The sequence below is a fragment of the Orcinus orca genome, chromosome 19 (genome assembly GCF_937001465.1).
Source record: "Orcinus orca chromosome 19, mOrcOrc1.1, whole genome shotgun sequence".
NCBI lineage: Eukaryota > Metazoa > Chordata > Mammalia > Artiodactyla > Delphinidae > Orcinus > Orcinus orca.
In genome coordinates this window covers 34,441,893-34,465,810 of record NC_064577.1, presented here as the reverse complement: position 1 = coordinate 34,465,810, position 23,918 = coordinate 34,441,893, and the positions used below count along the sequence as shown (strand labels likewise).

The 23,918-nt window shown below is 48.9% G+C and overlaps 2 protein-coding genes across 67 annotated transcripts in view; one reads left to right on the top strand and one right to left on the bottom strand.

The window, feature by feature from the left end:
- Window positions 1-23,918, top strand: part of B3GNTL1 (UDP-GlcNAc:betaGal beta-1,3-N-acetylglucosaminyltransferase like 1) — a 139,292-nt gene that overhangs the window by 83,099 nt on the left and 32,275 nt on the right. For 7 of the 17 annotated variants that reach the window (XR_007473399.1, XR_007473402.1, XR_007473397.1 and 4 more), the window contains 4 exons: window positions 439-534; window positions 12,855-12,979; window positions 23,368-23,503; window positions 23,591-23,659. Coding sequence is in view for 4 of the 17 variants with exons in the window: in XM_049701849.1 (XP_049557806.1) it covers window positions 439-534; window positions 12,855-12,979; window positions 23,368-23,503; window positions 23,591-23,659 (426 nt within the window). In the remaining 13 variants the exon portion in view is untranslated. Of the gene's footprint in view, window positions 1-438; window positions 535-12,854; window positions 12,980-18,925; window positions 19,347-23,367; window positions 23,504-23,590; window positions 23,660-23,918 lie in introns of those variants that run through there. The other 10 variants (XR_007473405.1, XR_007473406.1, XR_007473401.1 and 7 more) reach the window with 7 other exon arrangements.
- On the bottom strand, window positions 17,726-22,194 carry LOC125962067 (uncharacterized). 50 transcript variants are annotated; one of them, XM_049701865.1, is made up of 5 exons: window positions 20,034-22,194; window positions 19,960-19,996; window positions 19,812-19,922; window positions 19,590-19,737; window positions 17,726-19,552 (listed from the first exon to the last, which is right to left on the bottom strand). In XM_049701865.1, the coding sequence occupies exons 1-5, from the start codon at window positions 20,449-20,451 to the stop codon at window positions 19,310-19,312; spliced, it is 957 nt and encodes a 318-aa protein (XP_049557822.1). In that variant the 5' UTR covers window positions 20,452-22,194; the 3' UTR covers window positions 17,726-19,309. The 50 variants fall into 50 exon arrangements, 24 of the variants coding, with proteins under 24 accessions (XP_049557822.1, XP_049557838.1, XP_049557839.1 ...); XM_049701881.1 differs by having other exon boundaries at window positions 19,812-19,885; XM_049701882.1 differs by having other exon boundaries at window positions 20,071-22,194.

Genomic DNA, 23,918 nt, shown 5'->3' with positions numbered 1-23,918 from the left:
GGTGCAAGTGCAGATTTTATAACATAGTAGAAATAAAGTAAGACTGCAGAGCCCCCGAGCCCAGCTGTCCACCAATGGTGCTGGACATGGTGAAGAAGGCCCCACATGGTGGGCGTGCAATGCCTTGTCATCCCTCTTCATTTTAGATGCTTGTTTTCGGTAACTGGCTCCAGCAGTGATTAGAGCACGCCCCCCCGAGAACCTGGGTGGTTCATCAGCCGCAGAACAGGACCTGGTGGGGGACTTTGAGCCCATCTGTCAGCCTTGGGAGCTGCACACCACTGACCTGGCTCTAAAGCCCCTTGAACCTTTGTACTGACAGGGAAGGGATGTGCACATTTGCTTGTCACCTTCTGAGTGACTTTGTGGGAAATAACCTGTGGGTTGTGTGATGAGCTGTTTTTCTCTGTTAATTGTGTCCATACTAATTGCTTCCAGGTGTTTACCTCCAATGGCCCCACTGTGATCATGCCCACCTGGTTCTGCTCCCGAGCCTGGTTCTCCCACGTGGGCCCATTTGACGAGGGCGGGCGGGTAAGTGCGTGTCCCGTGGATTCCTCCTCTGGGCTGGGCGGGGCCGTGCTGGGCCGCCGTACCCCGCGTCAAAGCCTTTGCAGCGCTTTCTGCTTCCGGGCCGGGCGTGCTGAGCCTCCCAGGGTGCAGCCGGGGCACCGCTCGGCCTGTGTTGTGCGGGAAGCAGGGGATTTCTGTGTGAAGGCTGTGGGCGCCGGGCGTCTGCTCCTGGCTCACACCTGCCCGGCCCTGGTTGCCTCATCCTGCTTTAAGAGCTGTTTGTGGGAAAGCGCAGGAGGTGGGCAGTGTCATCCTGCCACCCCTGGACAAGAGCGGCGGAAGAGCTCCCCAGTTCTCCCGTGGCCGGTGGCCCTGGGGTGTTCGGGTCCAAGCTGGCCTGGCTCCTTCGTCTGCACCCTCGCCTACCTGAGGGGCCTCACCTGCAGAGCGGGGCCCACGCTGGTCTCCGGCCTAGAAATGGGGACGCGGCGCTGACCTGCTCCCCTCCCACCCTGACGGTCTTAAGAGTGAGCACTCCGACACCGATCAGAAGGTAAACCTGAGGGTTAGTTTATTTTCCCTTAACCCCCCGCCCTTAAATTGGCTTTGAGATCATGAGTTCTGGTCCTCGTGGTGTAAGGGGTGGGCCAGGCATGTTAAGGCCCATCAGGCTGGAAGGTGGGGGTAACTCAGGCCCAGGCTCACCGTCTGCCCCAGGACCTTGGCCACGGTCCTGCCTGCTCTGAATGTCCTCTCCGCTTCAGGGGGACCTTCACTGACTGCACAGGGGCCGCTTGGAGCCAACCCCCTCCCTGCTCCTACCCGGCATTCCTCTGCCCACTCCCCTGCCCGTCACACACACAGTCTCATTTTAGAGGGAGAGGCTGGCTCCCCCACTGCCCCCTGCACTGGACCCTGGCCGGACGGTCCCTCATGGTCGCCCAGACGTGCCCTCCAGGAGCAGTGCTGGTCTCAGGTTTACAAACCAGGGGCTCGAGAGGAGCATAGTGCCCTGAGGGCTGGACTTAGGTTTGGGGACTGGTCCTCAGCTGATTCTCCAGGCCCAAGAGGCTGCAGTTCTTGCCCATGGAGAGAAGGGCAGGGAACTGAAGCAGCCGAGACAGTCGAGGTGCTAAAGGACGCAGAGCAGGATGGTGGCGAGACTCGGGCGTGAGGGTGGCTGACACAGCGGCCACGAGCTGGAACCTGCAAGGTGCACAGGTTTTAAATTGGGAAAATGCACTCGCAGAGGCAAGGTGGGGGAGGGGAGTCGGAGATTTGGAGGAGGGCACCATCCGGCGCAGGACAGCATCCAGCTGAGGGGTCTGGATGTCCCCAGGAGGCAACGGTTTCAGGCCCTTAAACAAAAAGGAAAGTGACAAAAATGGTGTTTGTTGGTTCAGAACAGGGCTCTTCTGAGGGCCGGTCTGGCCTGGGTGAAAAAGTCTTGGAGGGGGAACGGCCTGGAGGGGGGTCGCCACCCAGCACAGCAGACACTTTGCAGAAGTGCTTTTGCATCTGTTGGAAAGATCCGCAGGCTCGGAGTCACTGTGTGAGTTACGAGCTGTCTCCCCCTCTCCAAGGGGTGTACCCCAGGCTCTTTGCATTTTAGCCATTCTGATCGCAGTTCTGTAGTTTCTTGTTGTATTTTAATTTTCATTTCTGAGATGACTTATGATGTTGAGCAATTTTTCATGCACCGATTGGCTACTTGTATGTTATTTTATGAAGCGTCCAGATCTTTTGCCCAGTTTTAAGCGGGGTGTCTTCTTACTGTTGAGTTGTTGGTGTTCTTGGTCAGATACTTGCTTGTGGGCATTTTCTCCCATCCTGGGTCTCAGCGTTCTGGGATTTCCTCTCACTCCCACTTGTGCTCGTCCCAGATTCTATCCTGAGGATGTCAGAGCAGCAAGGCTGGGGCTTCCACCCCTGTTTTGTGGGTTTTATCTCCCCGCCCCGGGGCTTCCCACTCTGGGCATGGGGCTTACAGATGCCGTAGAGGTTGGCCACTCAGCCACCCAGAGCCAGAAGTCAGCACCTTCTCTGGTGCATTAAAAACCTCTCTTGGTATCGAAGAAGGTCTGTATTTTGTCATCTTTGTATTTCTCTCTCTTTAAACGCCCTTGGTCCGAAGTGCTCTGCTTAAACCTTTCCTGGTTGGCTTTTTGTTTTTCGGTTTTTGAAGGTATTCTGACCCCCACCTGTTGCCTCAACAGCAGCCAGTAGATCATCTGTTCCCTCTTTCCTCTCTCCTCCTGTTTGGTTGCGTGATTTCCGCTCTCGTCAGAAGGCAGTCCCGCGTGCTGAGTCCCCAGCCGCCCGTCTGTGTCCCTGGACTCAGCCTCGCATGTCAGGCTGTCCGGGCCTTGGCGTTCCTTGAGTTCCTGCCCATTCAGACTGTGGCTCTGGACATGTGAAGGAGGTACGGGCTGGACAGAAAACCCTGAGCCACACCTTCGCTTGCATGTCTTGACAGCACAGCTCCCTGTTGCCTTGCTTTGCCTGACGCTCCTTCGATTCGCTCGGCTTTGTAAGGTGCTTGACCTTTTCCTGGAGGCTCTGAGAATTCCTCCCTTGTTAAAGACTCATGGTTTCACTGGGATTGGTCTTAATGCGGACCCGATTCCGACGTGTGGAACCAGAGTTCTCCTTCATGGTTTTTGTTGTTGTTGTTGTTATTTGGGGTGAATTTCTGTCCACGGAAGTGTCTGTTTTCTGTTTCTTCTCACACGGGCTTTGTATAGCTGCGGTTCATGGGATTCCTACCTCAGGGTCGCCCCCTCTGCCACCCCAGGGAAGTGCAGCGGGTGTTGAGGGCAGGGAGGGGAGGAGGGTGTGTCTCTCCTTCTTTGTTTCCTTTTGTCCCACAGGGTCCTAATCCCCTTTCACCACATCTCTGAGGGCGCCTACCCATCCAACCGTGTTCTCACACCCCAGAGGCCCCAGGGCTCCGGCTGATCCCCCAGGTCTGCCCAGGCCCCCATCTCCACGGGGGACCGGGGCTCAGCACCCATCTTCCTTGACGTCACCTCTGCATCCCATCGCGGCCTCTGTCGCTGTTTGCGATCGGTCAGCGGTGCCCAGGCTCTTGTGAATCGGGGGTGGGGGGTGCCCTCCAGCCACGTCCCAGGCACCTCCTCTGGCTAAATTCTCACTTGTCTCTTTGCCAGAAATAAGGGAACTCTGGGGTTGAGGTCCTCTTGGTCATGAGAAGAGAGGACATTTTCTCCTTCCTAAATCTATAAAGCGCAGAGTCACAATGTGCTCTTTTTTTCTTTTTTAACATCTTTATTGGGGTATAATTGCTTTACAATGGTGTGTTAGTTTCTGCTTTATAACAAAGTGAATCAGTTATACATATACATATGTTCCCATATGTCTTGCGTCTCCCTCCCTATCCCACCCCTCCAGGCTGTCACAAAGCACCGAGCTGATATCCCTGTGCCATGCGGCTGCTTCCCACTAGCTATCTACCTTACTACGTTTGTTAGTGTGTATATGTCCATGACTCTCTCTCACTTTGTCACAGCTCACCCTTCCCCCTCCCCATATCCTCAAGTCCATTCTCTAGTAGGTCTGTGTCTTTATTCCTGCCTTACCCCTAGGTTCTTCATGACATTTTTTTCCCTTAAATTCCATATATATGTGTTAGCATACGGTATTTGTCTTTTTCTTTCTGACTTACTTCACTCTGTATGACAGACTCTAGGTCTATCCACCTCATTACAAATAGCTCAATTTCGTTTCTTTTTATGGCTGAGTAATATTCCATTGTATATATGTGCCACATCTTCTTTATCCATTCATCCGATGATGGGCACTTAGGTTGTTTCCATCTCCGGGCCATTGTAAATAGAGCTGCAATGAACATTTTGGTACATGACTCTTTTTGAATTTTGGTTTTCTCAGGGTATATGCCCAGTAGTGGGATTGCTGGGTCATATGGTAGTTCTATTTGTAGTTTTTTAAGGAACCTCCATACTGTTCTCCATAGTGGCTGAACCAATTCACATTCCCACCAGCAGTGCAAGAGTGTTCCCTTTTCTCCACACCCTCTCCAGCATTTATTGTTTCTAGATTTTTTGATGATGGCCATTCTGACTGGTGTGAGATGATATCTCATTGTAGTTTTGATTTGCATTTCTCTAATGATTAATGATGTTGAGCATTCTATCATGTGTTTGTTGGCAGTCTGTATATCTTCTTTGGAGAAATGTCTATTTAGGTCTTCTGCCCATTTTTGGATTGGGTTGTTTGTTTTTTTGTTATTGAGCTGCATGAGCTGCTTGTAAATTTTGGAGATTAATCCTTTGTTGGTTGCTTCATTTGCAAATATTTTCTCCCATTCTGAGGGTTGTCTTTTGGTCTTGTTTATGGTTTCCTTTGCTGTGCAAAAGCTTTGAAGTTTCATTAGGTCCCATTTGTTTATTTTTGTTTTTATTTCCATTACTCTAGGAGGTGGGTCAGAAAGGATCTTGCTGTGATTTATGTCATAGAGTGTTCTGCCTATGTTTTCCTCTAAGAGTTTGATAGTTTCTGGCCTTACATTTAGGTCTTTAATCCATTTTGAGCTTATTTTTGTGTATGGTGTTAGGGAGTGATCTAATCTCATACTTTTACATGTACCTGTCCAGTTTTCCCAGCACCACTTATTGAAGAGGCTGTCCTTTCTCCACTGTACATTCCTGCCACCTTTATCAAAGATAAGGTGTCCATATGTGCGTGGGTTTATCTCTGGGCTTTCTATCCAGTTCCATTGATCTATCTTTCTGTTTTTGTGCCAGTACCATACTGTCTTGATTACTGTAGCTTTGTAGTATAGTCTGAATCAGAGAGCCTGATTCCTCCAGTTCCTTTTTTCGTTCTCAAGATTGCTTTGGCTATTCTGGGTCTTTTGTGTTTCCATACAAATTGCGAAATTTTTTGTTCTAGTTCTGTGAAAAATGCCAGTGGTAGTTTGATAGGGATTGCATTGAATCTATAGATTGCTTTGGGTAGTAGAGTCATTTTCACAATGTTGATTCTTCCAATCCAAGAACATGGTATATCTCTCCATCTATTTGTGTCATCTTTAATTTCTTTCATCAGTGTCTTATAATTTTCTGCATACAGGTCTTTTGTCTCCTTAGGTAGGTTTATTCCTAGATATTTTATTCTTTTTGTTGCAGTGGTAAATGGGAGTGTTTTCTTGATTTCACTTTCAGATTTTTAATCATTAGTATGTAGGAATGCCAGAGATTTCTGTGCATTAATTTTGTATCCTGCCACTTTACCAAATTCATTGATTAGCTCTAGTAGTTTTCTGGTAGCATCTTTAGGATTCTCTATGCATAGGATCATGTCATCTGCAAACAGTGACAGCTTTACTTCTTCTTTTCCAATTTGGATTCCTTTTATTTCCTTTTCTTCTCTGATTGCTGTGGTTAAAACTTCCAAAACTATGTTGAATAAGAGTGGTGAGAGTGGGCAACCTTGTCTTGTTCCTGATCTTAGTGGAAATGCTTTCAGTTTTTCACCATTGAGGATGATGTTTGCTGTGGGCTTGTCATATATGGCCTTTATTATGTTGAGGAAAGTTCCCTCTATGCCTACTTTCTGCAGGGTTTTTATCATAAATAGGTGTTGAATTTTGTCAAAAGCTTTCTCTGCATCTATTGAGATGATCATATGGTTTTTCTCCTTCAGTTTGTTAATATGGTGTATCACATTGATTGATTTGCGTATATTGAAGAATCCTTGCATCCCTGGAATAAACCCCACTTGATCATGGTGTATGATCCTTTTAATGTGCTGTTGGATTCTGTTTGCTAGTATTTTGTTGAGGATTTTTGCATCTATGTTCATCAGTGATATTGGCCTGTAGTTTTCTTTCTTTGTGACATCCTTGTCTGGTTTTGGTATCAAGGTGATGGTGGCCTCATAGAAGGAATTTGGGAGTGTTCCTCCCTCTGCTATTATTTTGGAAGAGTTTGAGAAGGATAGGTGTTAGCTCTTCTCTAAATGTTTGATAGAATTCGCCTGTGAAGCCATCTGGTCCTGGGCTTTTGTTTGTTGGAAGATTTTTAATCATAGTTTCAATTTCAGTGCTTGTGATTGGTCTGTTCATATTTTCTATTTCTTCCTGATTCAGTCTTGGCAGGTTGTGCATTTCTAAGAATTTGTCCATTTCTTCCAGGTTGTCCATTTTATTGGCATAGAGTTGCTTGTAGTAATCTCTCATGATCTTTTTTATTTCTGCAGTGTCAGTTGTTACCTCTCCTTTTTCATTTCTAATTCTATTGATTTGAGTCTTCTCCCTTTTTTTCTTGATGAGTCTGGCTAGTGGTTTATCTATTTTGTTTATCTTCTCAAAGAACCAGCTTTTAGTTTTATTGATCTTTACTATTGTTTCCTTCATTTCTTTTTCATTTATTTCTGATCTGATTTTTATGATTTCTTTCCTTCTGCTAGCTTTGGGGTTTTTTTTGTTCTTCTTTCTCTAATTGCTTGAGGTGCAAGGTTAGGTTATTTATTCGAGATGTTTCCTGCTTCTTAAGGTGGGCTTGTATTGCTATAAACTTCCCCCTTAGAACTGCTTTTGCTGCATCCCATAGGTTTTGGGTCGTTGTGTCTCCATTGTCATTTGTTTCTAGGTATTTTTTTATTTCCTCTTTGATTTCTTCAGTGATCACTTCATTATTAAGTAGTGTATTGTTTAGCCTCCATGTGTTTGTATTTTTTACAGATCTTTTCCTGTAATTGATATCTAGTCTCATGGCATTGTGGTCAGAAAAGATACTTGATACAATTTCAATTTTCTTAAATTTAGCAAGGCTTGATTTGTGACCCAAGATATGATCTATCCTGGAGAATGTTCCATGAGCACTTGAGAAAAATGTGTATTCTGTTGTTTTTGGATGGAGTGTCCTATAAATATCAATTAAGTCCATCTTGTTTAATGTATCATTTAAAGCTTGTGTTTCCTTATTTATTTTCATTTTGGATGATCTGTCCATGGGTGAAAGTGGGGTGTTTAAGTCCCCTACTATGAATGTGTTACTGTCGATTTCCCCTTTTATGGCTGTTAGTATTTGCCTTATGTATTGAGGTGCTCCTATGTTGGGTGCCTAAATATTTACAATTGTTATATCTTCTTCTTGGATCGATCCCTTGATCATTATATAGTGTCCTTCTTTGTCTCTTTTAATAGTCCTTATTTTAAAGTCTATTTTGTCTGATATGAGAATTGCTACTCCAGCTTTCTTTTGGTTTCCATTTGCATGGAATATCTTTTTCCATCCCCTTACTTTCAGTCTGTATGTGTCTCTAGGTCTGAAGTGGGTCTCTTGTAGACAGCATATATAAGGGTCTTGTTTTTGTATCCATTCAGCTAATCTGTGTCTTTTGGTGGGAGCATTTAGTCCATTTACATTTAAGGTAATTATCGATATGTATGTTCCTATTCCCATTTTCTAAATTGTTTTGGGTTCATTATTATAGGTCTTTTCCTTCTCTTGTGTTTCTTGCCTAGAGAAGATCCTTTAGCATTTGTTGTAAAGCTGGTTTGGTGGTGCTGAACTCTCTCAGCTTTTGCTTGTCTGTAAAGGTTTTAATTTCTCCATCAAATCTGAATGAGATCCTTGCTGGGTAGAGTAGTTTTGGCTGCAGGTTTTTCTCCTTCATCACTTTCAGTATGTCCTGCCACTCCCTTCTGGCTTGTAGGGTTTCTGCTGAGAGATCAGCTGTTAACCTTATGGGGATTCCCTTATGTGTTATTTGTTGTTTTTCCCTTGCTGCTTTTAATATGCTTTCTTTGTATTTAATTTTTGACAGTTTGATTAATATGTGTCTTGGCGTATTTCTCCTTGTATTTATTCTGTATGGGACTCTCTGTGCTTCCTGGACTTGATTAACTATTTCCTTTCCCATATTAGGGAAGTTTTCAACTATAATCTCTTCAAATATTTTCTCAGTCCCTTTCTTTTTCTCTTCTTCTTCTGGAACCCCTATAATTCGAATGTTGGTGCGTTTAATGTTGTCCCAGAGGTCTCTGAGACTGTCCTCAGTTCTTTTCATTCTTTTTTCTTTATTCTGCTCTGCAGTAGTTATTTCCACTATTTTATCTTCCAGGTCACTTATCCATTCTTCTGCCTCAGTTATTCTGCTATTGATCCCATCTAGAGTACTTTTCATTTCATTTATTGTGTTGTTCATCGTTGCTTGTTTCATCTTTATTTCTTCTAGGTCCTTGTTAACTGTTTCTTGCATTTTGTCCATTCTATTTCCAAGATTTCGGATCATCCTTACTATCATTCTGAATTCTTTTTCAGGTAGACTGCCTATTTCCTCTTCATTTGTTAGGTCTGGTGCATTTTTATCTTGCTCCTTTATCTGCTCTGTGTTTTTCTGTCTTCTCATTTTGCTTATCTTACTGTGTTTGGGGTCTCCTTTTTGCAGACTGCAGGTTCGTAGTTCCCGCTGTTTTTGATGTCTGTCTCCAGTGGCTAAGGTTGGTTCAGTGGGTTGTGTAGGCTTCCTGGTGGAGGGGACTAGTGCCTGTGTTGTGGTGGATGAGGCTGGATCTTGTCTCTCTAGTGGGCAGGTTCACATCTGGTGGTGTGTTTTGGGGTGTCTGTGGCCTTATTATGATTTTAGGCAGCCTCTCTGCTAATGGGTGGGGTTGTGTTCCTGTTTTGCTAGTTGTTTGGCATAGGTTGTCCAGCACTGTGGCTTGCTGGTCGTTGAGTGAAGCTGGGTGCTGGTGTTAAGATGGAGGTCTCTGGGAGATTTTCGCCGTTTGATATTATGTGGAGCTGGGAGGTCTCTTGTTGACCAGTGTCCTGAAGTTGGCTCTCCTACCTTAGAGACAGAGCCCTGACTCCTGGCTGGAGCACCAAGAGCCTTTCATCCACACGGCTCAGAATAAAAGGGAGAAAAAGTAGAGGGAATTAGTAGAAGTATGAGGAAAGAAAGAAGGAATGGAGGGAAGGAAGGAAGGAAGAAAGAAAGAAAGAAAGAAGCAAAGAAGGAAAGAAGGCAAGAAGGCAAGAAGGAAAGAAAGGAGGGAGGGAGGGAGGGAGGAAGGAAGGAGGGAAAGAAGGAAAAAAGACAGAAAGAAAGAAGATACAGTAAAAATAAAGTATAATAAAGTTATTGAATTAAAAAATTCTTATTTAGAAAAAAAAGGGACGGATAGAACCTTAGGACAAATGTTGGAAGCAAAGCTATACAGACAAAATCTTACACAGAAGCATACACATACACCCTCACTAAAAGAGGTAAAGGGGGAAAAATCATAAATCTTGCTGTCAGAGACCACCTCCTCAATTTGGGATGATTCGTTGTCTAAAGGAGGGAAGGAAGGAAGGAAAGAAAGAAAGAAAGAAAATGAAGGTAAAGTATAATAATGTTATTAAAATTAATTATTAAGAAAAAAATTTTTAAAAAAACCATGGACGGATAGAACCCTAGGACAAATGGTGGAAGCAGACTATACAGACAAGATTTCACACAGAAGCATACACATTCACAAAAAGAGGAAAAGGGGAAAAAATCATAGATCTTGCTCCTAAAGTCCACTTCCTTAATTTGGGATGATTGGTTGTCTATTCATGTATTCCACAGATGCAGGGTATATCAAGTTGATTGTGGAGCTTTAATCCGCTGCTTCTGAGGCTGCTGGGAGAGATTTCCCTTTCTCTTCTTTGTTCTCACAGTTCCCAGGGGCTCAGCTTTGGATTTGGCCCTGCCTCTGCGTGTAGGTCGCTGGAGGGCGTCTGTTTTTTGCTCAGACAGGACGGGGTTAAAGGAGCCGCTGATTCGGGGGCTCTGGCGCACTCAGGCCGGCGGGGAGGGAGGGGCACGGAGTGCGGGGCGGGCCTGCGGCGGCAAAGGCCGGCGTGACTTTGCACCAGCCTGAGGCCCGCCGTGCGTTCTCCCGGGGAAGTTGTCCCTGGATCCCGGGAACCTGGCAGTGGCGGGCTGCACAGGCTCCGCGGAAGAGGGGTGTGGAGAGTGACCTGTGCTCGCACACAGGCTTCCTGGTGGCGGCAGCAGCGGCCTTAGCGTCTCCCGCCTGTCTCTGGGGTCCGCGCTTTTAGCCGCGGCTCGCGCCCGTCTCTGGAGTTCCTTTAAGCAGCGTTCTTAAACCCCTCTCCTCACGCACCAGGAAACAAAGAGGGAAGAAAAAGTCTCTTGCCTCTTCGGCAGGTGCAGACTTTTCCCCGGACTCCCTCCCGGCTAGCTGTGGTGCACTAACCCCTTCAGGCTATGTTCAAGCCGCCAACCCCAGTCCTCTCCCTGCGCTGCGTCTGCCAACCCCAGTCCTCTCCCTGCGCTCCGTCCGAAACCGAAACCCGAGCCTCAGAGCCTCAGCTCGCAGCCCCGCCCGCCCCGGCGGGTGAGCAGACAAGCCTCTCGGGCTGGTGAGTGCCGGTAGGCACCGATCATCTGTGCGGGAATCTCCCCGCTTTGCCCTCCGCACCCGTTGCTGTGCTCTCCTCCGCGGCTTCGAAGCTCCCCCCTCCGCCTCCCGCAGTCTCCGCCCGCGAAGGGGCTTCCTAGTGTGTGGAAACTTTCCCTCCTTCACAGCTCCCTCCCACTGGTGCAGGTGCCGTCCCTATTCTTTTGTCTCTGTTTTTTCTTTTTTTTTCTTTTGCCCTACCCAGGTACTTGGGGAGTTTCTTGACTTTTGGGAGGTCTGAGGTCTTCTGCCAGCCTTCAGTAGGTGTTCTGTAGGAGTTGTTCCACGTGTAGATGTATTTCTGGTGTATCTGTGGGGAGGAAGGTGATCTCTGCGTCTTACTCTTCCGCCATCTTCCTGATATGAGTTCACAATGTGCTCTTGAAAGATGACTCTGAAAATGCAGAAAATTAGAAAAAGGAAAAACTACGCAAATGACCCGTGAACCCATCACCACACATCTGCTGTGAACTTTTGTGTGGGGTCCTTCTGTCTTCCTTTTACTGTGGACCACTTTTAGCCAAGCTGCAAACACAATTTTGAAACTTGATTTTTAACTTAACATTTTGTTATAAATCTTTTCATGTCGTTGTGGTCTTTGTGAAAACACTTCAGTCACCACACAGTAGTCCATCGAGTCACTGATTGATTGAACCGCCCGACGCTGCAAGTGAAGTGGTTCGCGTGTTTCTGCGTCGCTAACGAGACTGCGCCGATTTCCTACTCGGCTGGCTTCCATCGCGTTGCCCTGACGGCCTTGCGGTGTGTCAGGAACCCCGGGCGGCGATTCCCTGGGCAGCGGTGGCTTTGTTCAGGGACGGAGGCGGGCAGGCTGGTGCCCAGTGTGGCAGCTCAGGAGTGAGAGCTGAGTGAGCTGCTTCCAGGGATGGCGCTCAGGCCCGAGCCAGGAGGCAGCGGACCTCGCGCCTGGGCAGCCACAGACAAAGAGCATCAGTTCATCACAGACCCCAGAGGCCAGGTGCACAGGGCCCAGTCAGGGGATACGCTCGGGCCAAGAAGCTGGCCAAGAGGGGCCAGGGGTCCCATCTCCCCCCGAGGATGACGGCCACCAGGCTCCATCAGGACATCGAGACCTCAGAGGCCAGCTGTGCCGCCTTCCTCTCGGGGTGGACGAGCTGGAGGGCAGCCATGGCTTTACTGGAAGCAGTGGGCCCGGCTGTGGTGCTGGCATTGGCTCAGTGAAACCGAGCTCGGGCTGGGGAACCGGCAGAGGAGGACAGGCTGGGGCCGGAGAGCAGCAGCCTCTGGGCTGTCAGGAAACCAGCCTCTGCCCGGAGCAGGGGTCCTGGCAGTGTCCCCAGCCATTGCTGGGCTCTGCTCACCAGACACACCCTGGGTGACCTCCTGTCCAGAACCCCTGCTCACTTGGTTTTCACCTTGAATTTAAAAAAGTGAGGGGAGCCAACTTGGTGTCCCCACCAGGACTGAGATCCCCCAGATTGACCAGCAGGGTGGCTGTGACCCCAACGGCCAGCCCTGGTCTGCGCTTCTCCAGGAGGGGGCGGGAGGCCTGCGTTCTCACAGGACGGGAACACCCAGCGGGACGCTGCAGACCCTCGGAGCAGCAAGCCCGTCAACAGGGAGGGGGCAGGTCAGCGGGCCAGCAGCGCGGGCCAGGGGTCAAGTTTGAGGCTGTGAGTGAGGGTGACACTGGGGCTTGGGTCCACCCCTCGGGCACCTTCTTGTCCTGAAGACACCTCTTGTGGTCACGCTTGCCCAGTGCCGGCCACAAGGTGGGGGAGCTGGACGTGTTGTTTTCCCGCTGAGGCCTCACGGGTCATGCCAGGCTCAAGCGGCTGGGGTGCCGGACGGATCCGCGTCTCCCGTCGCCAGAATAAGGCTCTGTCGTGAGTGGAGACACGTTTCTTTCATCCCGCAGGGTGTCCCCGAGGACTTGCTGTTCTTCCACGAACACCTGAGGAAGGGCGGCGGGCTCGTCCGCGTGGACCAGAGCCTGCTTCTCTACCGCTACCACCCCGGCGCGGCCACACACTCCATCCTCGAGTACGCAAGTCCGGGGGGCCAGACCGGGCGGGGTCAGTGGGGCAGACACAGGTGACCCAGTCAGGTCGCAAGGCAGGAAACCTGGGAGCGTGGCCGGCACGGGGCCTGCGGCCTCCCGGGAAGGATGTTGTCCTAGGTCCACGGACCAGCATTTCCCCAGGATCAAGGCCAAATGTCTGTTCTCACTTTTTTGAAGTGAGGTAGGATTCACATGTAGTTGTTCTCTTGGGGTTTTGTTCTCACTTGCTTTGAGTTGACGGGATTCTCAGCGTGAGCCCAGCCCCCCGCTAACGTGATTACAGGCGGGCTGGGGGCACCCTCTTCCTTCTCCGCCCACCAAGGGGAGGGCTACTGGGACCGAGGTTGGGCCGCTTCCTCTGTGGGGCATCACAAGGACACTAGCCCCCTCCCTCTCATGGCCCCCACGTACCCCAGACCCCAAGGCTAGAGGCCGACTACCAGGGACAGGGCAGGGATGGTGCCGAAAGTACAGGCAGGGTGAAGGCAAGGGAGGGGTGTGCTTTTCTTTTTTTAGTTTGAACTGTGTGTGTGTGCGTGCATGTGTGTCTGTGTGTGCACGTTTGTGCATGTGTGTGGGTGTTACATTTCAAACAACTACAAGTATGTATCCCCCTTGGTGCTACCGTAATGCTGCTCTCTTGGGGACAGGGAGGAATGGGGCCCTGAAACAGGTCTGCGATCAGGGGATCTTTTGATTGTAAAGAGCATGATGCAGGACATGCATGTGTGTTTCTGGAAGTAGAAGAGACTCTGTTCTTCCCGTGGAGGGTGTGAGACTCGTTGGAAGGCGTGGCTTCTCAGTTTCTGTCCTGGGAGGTCTCCTGTCCACTGTCACAGTGGGTGTGATGTGCACTGTCACAGTGGGTGTGATGCTGATTTGGGCATGTGTCGTCGGTGGGGGGGTGTCCCAGATTGCAGCATCCATATAATTTATTTATTTATTTATTTATTTTTGGCTGCTTTGCGTCTTCGTTGCTGGGCGCGGGCTTTCTCTAGTTGCGGTGAGCAGGGGCTACTCTTCGTTGCGGTGTGCGGGCTTCTCATTGCGGTGGCTTCTCTTGTTGCAGAGCAGGGGCTCTAGGCGTGCGGGCTTCAGTAGTTGTGGCACGCGGGCTCAGCAGTTGTGGCTCGCAGGCTGTACGGCGCAGGCTCAGTAGTTGTGGCACACGGACTTAGTTGCTCCGTGGCATGTGGGATCTTCCCGGACCAGGACTCGAACCCATGTTCCCTGCATTGGCAGGCGGATTCCTCACCACTGCACCACCAGGGAAGCCCCCAGCATCCATATTGACTTGGGAGATCCTTGAACTTTTGCACATGTGCTATTCAACACTAAAACTTAGCTTCTTTGTTTTCCAGCTTTAAGCAAAAGAGCTTGATTTCTCTTCTGTTAAGTCTGAATTTTCATACAGTAGATTTAGTGGAGCATCATTGGGAGTTTGTTGTCATGAACTTGACTCAATGCAAGTGTGATTTGCACACATGGGGTAAAGGTCATTTTCTAGGGGGACATAACGATCCTAAATGTGTATATCCCTAATCCCAGAGTTTCAAAATACATGAGGCAAAAACTGAGATTGGAGTTGGAGATTTTAATACTCCTATCTCAATAATTGATAGAAGTTGGGGGGTGGGGAAGTCTGTGAGGATCAGAAGGTTTGAACAACACTATTAACCGACATGACAGTAGACATTTAAGGAACACTATAGTCAACTGCAGAATACACATTCTTTTAAAGTACAAGATAGACGTTACTTTGGACCAAGAAACAAATCTGAATAAATTTCAAATGATTGAAAGCATACGGGTTATGTTTTATAAATTAGAAATCATTAAGACATCTTTTTTTCTTTTTTTTGGCTGCGTTAGGTCTGTGGCTGTGTGCGGGCTTTCTCTAGTTTTGCAGCAAGTGGGAGCTACTCTTCGTTGCGGTGCACAGGCTTCTCGTTGCACTGGCTTCTCTTGTTGTGGAGCACGGGCTCTAGGTGCATGGGCTTTGGTAGTTGTGGCTCGCAGGCTCTAGAGTGCAGGCTCAGTAGTTGTGGCACATGGGCTTAGTTGCTTCATGGCATGGGGGATCTTCCCGGACCAGGGCTTAAACCTGTGTCCCCTGCCTTGGCAGGCAGATTCTTAATCACTGCACCACCAGGGAAGCCCTAAGACATCTTGAATATACAAAATATTTGGAAATTAAGCATCCAAGGGAAAAAATCACAAAGGATATTAGGGAAAAAATTTAACTTGATGACAAAACAGTATGTCAAAATTTGTGGAATTTAGCTAAAGCAGAGTTTATAATAAGTTTTTATAGCTTTAAAAGTTTATATTATATGGCTTCCCTGGTGGCGCAGTGGTTGGGAGTCCGCCTGCCAATGCAGGGGACACGGGTTCGTGCCCCTGTCCGGGAAGATCCCACATGCCGCGGAGCGGCGGCTGGGCCCGTGGGCCATGGCCGCTGAGCCTGCACGTCCGGAGCCTGTGCTCCGAAGTGGGGGAGGCCACAACAGTGAGAGGTCCGTGTACCGCAAAAAAAAAAAAAAAAAAAAAAAAAAAAAAGTTTATATTATAAAAGAAGAAACTAAGCAATTATCTAAGTCTCCACCTTTAAAGGTTTCAAAAGTAATAGCAAAGTAAACTCAAAGTAAATAGAAGGAAAGGAATGAAGAAGGTAAAATTGAAAATGGACAGTCAGTAGAAAAAACAGCAGCAAAACCAAGAATTGGCTTGAAATAAAATCAGTACAATTGACAAGCCTCTATCAAGATTGATTTTTAAAAGAAAACGCAGGCTACCAATATACTGGGAATTAAAGAGGGGACATCATTACAGATCCAGTAGGTATTTAAAGTATAAATAATAGAGAATTCCTTGGCAATATAGTGGTTGGGACTCCGTGCTTCCACTGCAGGGGGTTTAGGTTCAATCCCTGGCTGGGGAACTAATATATCTTGCATGCCCTGCGCATGGCCAAAAAAAAAAAAAAGGTATAAATAATAATTAAAAATTAATTAGTAATTTAAAAGCTTTTCATAAAGAAAAGCCAAGCCAGATGGCTTTACTGATATATTCTATCAAAAATGTAAGGAAGAAATAATACCAATCTAACATAAATTCTTTCAGGAAATAGAAGAAGAGAAAGGTCTGTTGGGTGTTGGGAGGGAGGAGCTTCACACTCCGTGAGACTAGCATGTCTCTGAAGTAAAAATGCTACAAGAATATTACAAGAAAATAAAATTACAGACAAATATCCCTTATGAAAATAGTTGCAAAAATCATTCACAAAATATTACCAAGTCAAATTCAGAAATATATATGAAAGGATAATACATCATGAATACAAGTCTGGTTTAACATTCAGAAATCAATTAGTATGATTTAATACAGTAACAGAATAAAAGATAAAAATCACACAATCAACGCAATAAATGCAGAAAAAGCATTGGGCAAAATTCAATACCCATTCATGATTTTTTAAAAAATTCAGCAAACTAGAAATAGAGGGAAACTTTCTCAGTCTGATAGCATCTACTCAAACCTATAACTAACCTCATACTTAATCATTAAAGACTGAAAGCTTTCCCTTCTAAGATCAGGAGGAAGCGATCTGATCACTCCTCTCACTACTTCTATTCCACATTGTAATGGAGGTCAGTGCAATGAGACAGGAAAAATAAAAAATATAAGTATTAGAAAGTGGAAGTGGGCTTCCCTGGTGGCGCAGTGGTTGAGAATCTGCCTGCTAATGCAGGGGACACGGGTTCGAGCCCTGGTCTGGGAAGATCCCACATGCTGCGGAGCAACTAGGCCTGTGAGCCACAACTACTGAGCCTGCGCGTCTGGAGCCTGTGCTCCGCAACAAGAGAGGCCGCGACAGTGAGAGGCCCGCGCACCGTGATGAAGAGTGGCCCCCGCTTGCCACAACTAGAGAAAGCCCTCGCACAGAAACGAAGAGCCAACACAGCCAAAAATAAATAAAATAAATTAAAAGAAGGCTCAACATTAAAAAAAAAAAAAGTGGAAGTAAAACTAGCATCATTTGTAGGTGGCATGATTGTGTTTCATAGGAAATCAAAACCAGTAACTTAGCAAATTTTCCAGAATACAAGTTTATAGAATTGCAATGCAGTTTAAAATGAAAAATGCAGTTTAAAAAATGTACAATGAAATGTACATTTCATTGAAAAATGCAGTTTAAAAAATGTACAATGGCGTCAATAATAAAATGCTTTTGAGTAAGTTTAGTAAGGTATGTCTATATCCGCTAAAACCTACTCCAAAAAAGGCTGAGGGAAATTAAAGAAAACCTATAAGATCGATGGAGAGATTCACCACATTCATGGATTGGAAGACTCCGTATTGTTAACATCAGCTCTCTCCAGATCTGTAAATTCAAAGCAATCCCAGTAAAAGTCCCAGGTGGCTTCTTTGTAGAAATTGATAATCTGATCTTAAAATTCGCATGAAAATCAAAGGGCCCAGAGTGTCCTAAACAATCTTGAAAAGAACAAAATTTGAGGACTTATTGTGCCTGATTTTAAGACTCACTCTGAAGCTATAGCAATCAAGAAAATGTATTAATAGAATAAAGATAGACATATACATCAATGAAACAGAGCAGAGAGTCCAGAAATAGACTCACAATTGATTTTTAACAGTCTCCAAAGGCATTCAATGGAAAAAAGAAAATTATTTTTAACAAATGGAGCAAATGGATATCCATATGGAAAAGAAAAATCTCATGCCCTATAGAAAAATTAATTCTAGATGGCTTAGATATAAATATAGAAGCAGGTAAAATATAAAGCTTCTAGAAGAAAACATCAGGGAATATCTTCACAACTTGGGGATAGGAAAAAATTTATTACAGAGGACACCAGAATCTTTAGCCCTTTTTTTTTTGGCTGTATAGGGTCTTAGTTGCAGCACATAGGCTCTTCGTTGCGGCATGCGGGCTTCTCTCTAGTTGAGGTGCACAAACTCAGTAGTTGAGGCCCGGGGGCTTAGTTGCCCCGGCATGTGGAATCTTAGTTCCCCGACCAGGGATTGAACCCGCGTCCCCTGCATTGGAAGGCAGATTCTTAACCACTGGACCACCAGGGAAGTCCCTCTTTAGTGCTATAAAATTGATAAATTGGACTTCATCAAAATTAAAAACTTTTGCTCATAAAAAGACACCATTAGGGGCTTCCCTGGTGGCGCAGTGGTTGAGAGTCTGCCTGCCAATGCAGGGGACACGGGTTTGAGCCCTGGTCTGGGAAGATCCCACATGCCACGGAGCGGCTGGGCCCGTGAGCCACAACTACTGAGCCTGCGCGTCTGGAGCTTGTGCTCCACAACAGGAGAGGCCGCGACAGTGAGAGGCCCGCGCACTGCGATGAAGAGTGGCCCCCACTTGCCGCAACTAGAGAAAGCCCTCGCACAGAAACGAAGACCCAACACAGCCAATAATTAATTAATTAATTTTTAAAAATGACACCATTAGGAAAATGAATAGACAAACCACAGACTGGGAGAAAATATTCATAATCTATATATCTCACAGAGGGTTAGTATGGGGGAGATATTAAGAACCCCTATCACCCAAAAATAAAATCTAATAAAAGTAGGCAAAATAGTTGAACGGACATGACACTTCACAAAGAGGTAATATATAAGGTCAATTAAAAAGGTTTCATCATTATCAGAGAATGCAAATTAAACTCTGCACACCCACGAGAAGGGTTAAAATTAACGTCTGCAATTCCAAATCATGCTGAGGACACGTATACATTGTTCTCAGGAGTGTAAGCACAGTACATCCTCTTTGGAAAACTGTTGGGCCTTATTTTATTAATTTAATTGATACCTGCCCTATGCCCCAGCAATTCCATGTCTAGGTGTTTCTCCAAGAGAAATTAATAGATTGCTCAACATTTCTCTATTAGTAGCCAAGAATGGGAACAACCCAGATGCCCATCAGCAGGTGGTGGATAAACACTGCTGTAACGGAACACTCCTCAGCACTAGAAGAAAACAAACGACTGATACCTGCAAGAACGGGGATTAATGTCAAAAAAATATATGGTTAGTAAAAGAAATCAGATACAAAAGCATGCATACTGTGGCTTCCACTTGTACAGAGTTCTCCAACAGGCAGAACTAGTCCACAGTGATAGAAACGAGACTGTGGTATTCTCAGGGGAAAGGAGATACAAGAGAGCTTTCTGGGGTGGTAGAAGTGTCCCACCTCTTGACAGGTGTGTTGGTTACACGGATATGCATGTTTGTCATAACCGTCTGACTTGTAGGCACACTTAAGATCCTTGCTCTTACTCTATGTGAATTTCATTAAAATTTTTAAAATTTCTGGCAAGTGTTTCTTCAAGGAAGTAACCACTTTCCCACAATCCATAAACGGAGTTGGAAACTGGGTGAATAAAGTACAAAGATGGTTTTCTGGGCACGAGTCTTCTGTAGAGCTCAGAAATGCCGGGACACCTGGGATCCTCTGCAGAGCTGAGAAGTGCCCAGACACCTGGGATCCTGTGCAGGGCTGAGAAGCGCCTGGACACCTGGGATCCTGTGCAGGGCTGAGAAGCACCTGGACACCTGGGATCCTGTGCAGGGCTGAGAAGCGCCTGGACACCTGGGATCCTGTGCAGGGCTGAGAAGCGCCTGGACACCTGGGATCCTCTGCAGGGCTGAGAAGCGCCGGGACACCTGGGATCCTCTGCAGGACTGAGAAGCGCCGGGACACCTGGGATCCTGTGCAGGGCTGAGAAGCGCCGGGACAGCTGGGATCCTGTGCAGAGCTGAGAAGCGCCCGGACACCTGGGATCCTCTGCAGAGCTGAGAAGTGCCCGGACACCTGGGATCCTCTGCAGAGCTGAGAAGTGCCCGGACACCTGGGATCCTCTGCAGAGCTGAGAAGTGCCCGGACACCTGGGATCCTCTGCAGGACTGAGAAGCGCCGGGACACCTGGGATCCTGTGCAGAGCTGAGAAGCGCCCGGACACCTGGGATCCTCTGCAGAGCTGAGAAGTGCCCGGACACCTGGGATCCTCTGCAGAGCTGAGAAATGCCCGGACACCTGGGATCCTCTGCAGAGCTGAGAAATGCCCGGACACCTGGGATCCTCTGCAGAGCTGAGAAATGCCCGGACACCTGGGATCCTCTGCAGAGCTGAGAAATGCCCGGACACCTGGGATCCTCTGCAGAGCTGAGAAATGCCCGGACACCTGGGATCCTCTGCAGAGCTGAGAAGTGCCTGGACAAGTAGGATCTCCTCCATTGTTCCTGAAGGTTCACGTACATGTGTCCTCACCTTGAGCTCCTGTGAAGCAAGGCAACGTGAAGGCATGTCTGTGATGACCCTGGTGGTGCCCTGCTCCCCACTTATGGTGTGGCGGGTGCTCATGTATCTGGGGGGCCAGGCAGCCAGCCAGACGGCTTGTGCTACACACACCCTCATTCTGTTTTCATGCGATAATTCTTTTATGTTGAGACTTTTTTTCCCCTCTTTTTGCAGCGAGGCTTTGCCACCCACAATGTAAAAGAGGTGATCTCATGTTAGTTTCTGTGTTGGATTAAAGTCTTTGAGCAGCAAAACCTCACAGAGCAAGGAGCGCTAATTACACCCTCAGGCTTGTCAATAATTGAATTCCTTCAGACTCTCTCTTAAAGAGCCCCTGCTTGAGAGGCTCCCTGAATCGTGGCCTCTACCTTTTAAATTGAGAATGATCAGCATTTATATCATTTAACAATTTTCACTATGAAATACTTCCGACAGCCAGAGGCATAAGGAATCATCTTTAAAACAAAAAGTTACCCATTTCCCCAAACCTCCTGCGTCTCCCAGGTTCCATTTCGTGGTGTCCTGAGTGGGATATTTATTTGCCATAAGATCCATCTCTTTATACTTTGACCACACGTTATGTCCTCTGAACAGTGCTTTCCCTCTTTAAAAATGTGGTGTCGGTGGCAACGTTCTGCCTCATTCTTCCCGAAGTCGCTGTGCTGCTCACCCTCAGGGCTGAGCTCCGTGTGGTGACGTTGCTCCTCTGTCTTCGTCACCGCGTGGACCTTCCTGCCGTCCTGCTGCTGAAGGTCCACACACACCACTGCTCCCCGCCCCCACCTCCGGCCTGCTGCCTCCTGGTGCAGTGTGCATCCCTGACACTGCCCTGCTTTCCAGAAGGTTCTGGAAATGCCGACCTGTGGGTCTGAGGAAACCTGTGAGCAGCTCCCACACACCCAGCCCTCGGCGGAGCCTCCTCGCAGGGGTAAGAGTGGCAGGAAGGACACACCTGGGCTGTTCTCCCGAATAAATAACTGAGCAGCACGGTGGAGAAGGGGACCTGCAGGACAGCGGCGGCAGGAAGGGGCTCACTGTCCACAACACAGAGGTATTGGTGGCAGTTTCTGAGTTGTGTCCTCAGACCAGAGACCAGACTCTGGAGGCACAGGGAGGGCGCAAGGCAGGGGCCGTACCCTCAGGACCCACAGTCCCTCCAGATCCACTCTGTGGGTGGTGGGAGGTGGGGGTCAGCTCTGTCCCTCCCACAGGCGCCATCTCCAGGTGAGGCACCCTGCGCTGCTCAGACCCGGCCCGTCACCCCTGCGTCTGGTGGTCACGCTGGTGCGGGCCCCACACTGTCCTGGTTCCTGAGCATTAAGTGGAGTCCTCGTTGGGCCATTTCATTTCCTTATAAGTGTCCCCAAAACCTTTGGGCATTTTTTTGGGCAGTTTCATTGAACTGTTCATGAAATTGAAGAGAGTTGACTGGTTAAGGAGAGAAGCAATTAAGTCAGAGAAGCGGCCAGACCTTTTGCCAACAAAAGTAATTTAAAAAGTAGGAGCCAGAGAGGAAACCGTGGAGCAGAGGGCGAGACCTGCCCAGATGTCTGTGGTCCCTTATCTCCTGCTGCCCTGTGGTGGTGGGCACACCCCCTGGGGTCCCAGGCAGGTCCTGGAGCGTGGCGCAGGTCCCACTGCTGGTGGGGACCCGGGGCCCGCCCCATCTCTTCCTCACTGTCAGCGTCTCATGGGTTTGTCAGAGCTCATTTGCAGGAAGTTCAGTTGTTTTGTTCTCAGAATTGTCCTTCGTTCCTTGGATGCTGCCAAAGCTGCGTGTTGAGTGCTGCACCTGATGGTGTCTTATTTGGGCTGGAGTGTGTCTAGCTTGTGCTGAATGGCCCAGACTGGGGAGTTGTTCACCTTATTCACCTTCGCAAGCCCCAGTACCCCCCCCGACCACTGAAATTATGGCTGCTCAGCACAACCCTAATTGAGACATTTCAAGTGGGAGGTGGGTGGACCAACCACAGGAGGAGCCCAGCATTCACAGCCCACCCCTGGGCAGGCGGACACACTGTGTTGTGTCCATGGAGCCCACGCTCTCACCTGGAGGAGCTGCTCCCCTGAGATACCTTGTGGGACCCTCAAAGCTGGTTGCCACGGAGAAGGCAGCAGGGCAGTGGCTGCTGAACCACGGGTTCAACACTTGCCACACAGAGCCCCGGGCCAGACACCAGGAAGGAACTGAACCCACACTGTAGAACGTGGGGGAGCTGCAGCAGGTCTGCGCCTGGCCTAGAACAGTAGGTCTTGGGGCTCCGTGAGAGGGTCCACGGAGGGCACTTCCAGGTGTAAACTGTGATTTTATACAAGGGTGTGCCGCCTTTCCTTACATCAGAGGTTTCTCTGGAAAGGAAGACCAGGGTCAAGTTTGGTCCACTGTGTACCTGCAGAAGCTCCCCCTTAACCTTCCGGATTCTTAAGTGATGCTTTCACACCTGCGCCTTGGGTCCTGTCCCTGTGTCCAACCACTTTAACCTGGAGACAGCTGACATGCTGTTGTCTCCGGGCACTGGGACTCGGGCAGCTGCAGACCCCAAGGGCCGGCCTGGACCTCAGGTCTGCATGTGGCAAGGGGCCAAGGGAGGGGGTCCCACCTGGGGAAGGTGACCCCGCCATCTGCACAGCTTCCACAGGACACTGTGGCCCCTTCCACGTGGCCGCTCGAGGTGGGGAGTCACGTCCAGGTCATGTTTACCATGGTCGTAGGTGCCGGACGTCAGCGTGGCTGGGTTTTCCTTGGGCTCCCCAAGCTCTGTGCCTGGTGTCCTGCACGCTTCTTGAGTGTGTGGACGTGAGCTCAGCACGTCCGAGGATCCATGTGCACCGGCTGTGAGGGTGGGTGAGGGGTGCGACCTTCTGGTCCTGGCCTCCTTGGTTCAGTCACTCAGCCAACAGCTGCAGCGCTGCCCCAGGGGCCCCAAACCAGGGGGACTTGTGGGCAGGCTCAGGGGTGGGGGGAGGAAGGCCTGGGGCGCTTGGAGGCCCTGCCCTCCTGGGTCACGACCCCCAAACCCCCATCCCCCACAGGACCACCATCTGGACCCACCGCGTCCGCTTCCTGGAAGAGTGGGCCCTGCCCCACTGGGCAACCTTCACCATCTGGAATGCGGGCCGGCAGGGCCGCCGGCTCTACCGCAGCCTGACGGCAGGGTCACGGTGCAAGGTGGGGCCCACCCCTTGTCCCACCCCTCCCCCATCCAGCAGCACTGCCCCCACTGCCCCTGAGGCTGGCGTCCTGGGTCCTCCCCAGGTGGTCGCCTTCTGCGATGTGGACGAGAACAAGATCAAGAAGGGCTTCTACTGCTACGAGGACTCTCAGGTGCGCCCCCTCCCCACCGAGCCCCATGGTCATGCACAGCAGCCGCCCACACTGCACTCTGGGGTGCTGCCCTGGGCCTTTTGAGTAGACACTGCCCAGAACCTTCCTCCTTGGGAAAGGCCATCTGGGCCCAGACAGCTGCCAGGCCTGGCAGATGCAGCCCTCAGGCTCCTGGGGTCTCCAGGACCCCAGAGGGCACCCGTGCCTGCCCCCACCTGCCCCTGTCCCTGCTGGAAGGTGCTCCTTGCAGGCTTGGGTC

What these genes read in the sequence shown, in the direction of transcription:
- LOC125962067 (XM_049701861.1), bottom strand. Translation starts at nt 20,451, where the DNA reads ATGAGGGTGTGTGTAGCACAAGCCGTCTGGCTGGCTGCCTGGCCCCCC. An exon ending in AGCTCTGCACAGGATCCCAG is followed by an intron (nt 19,923 to 19,959) that starts GTGTCCCGGCGC and finishes AGAGGATCCCAG; the next exon opens with GTGTCCGGGCACTTCTCAGC. An exon ending in AGCTCTGCAGAGGATCCCAG is followed by an intron (nt 19,701 to 19,811) that starts GTGTCCGGGCGC and finishes AGAGGATCCCAG; the next exon opens with GTGTCCCGGCGCTTCTCAGC.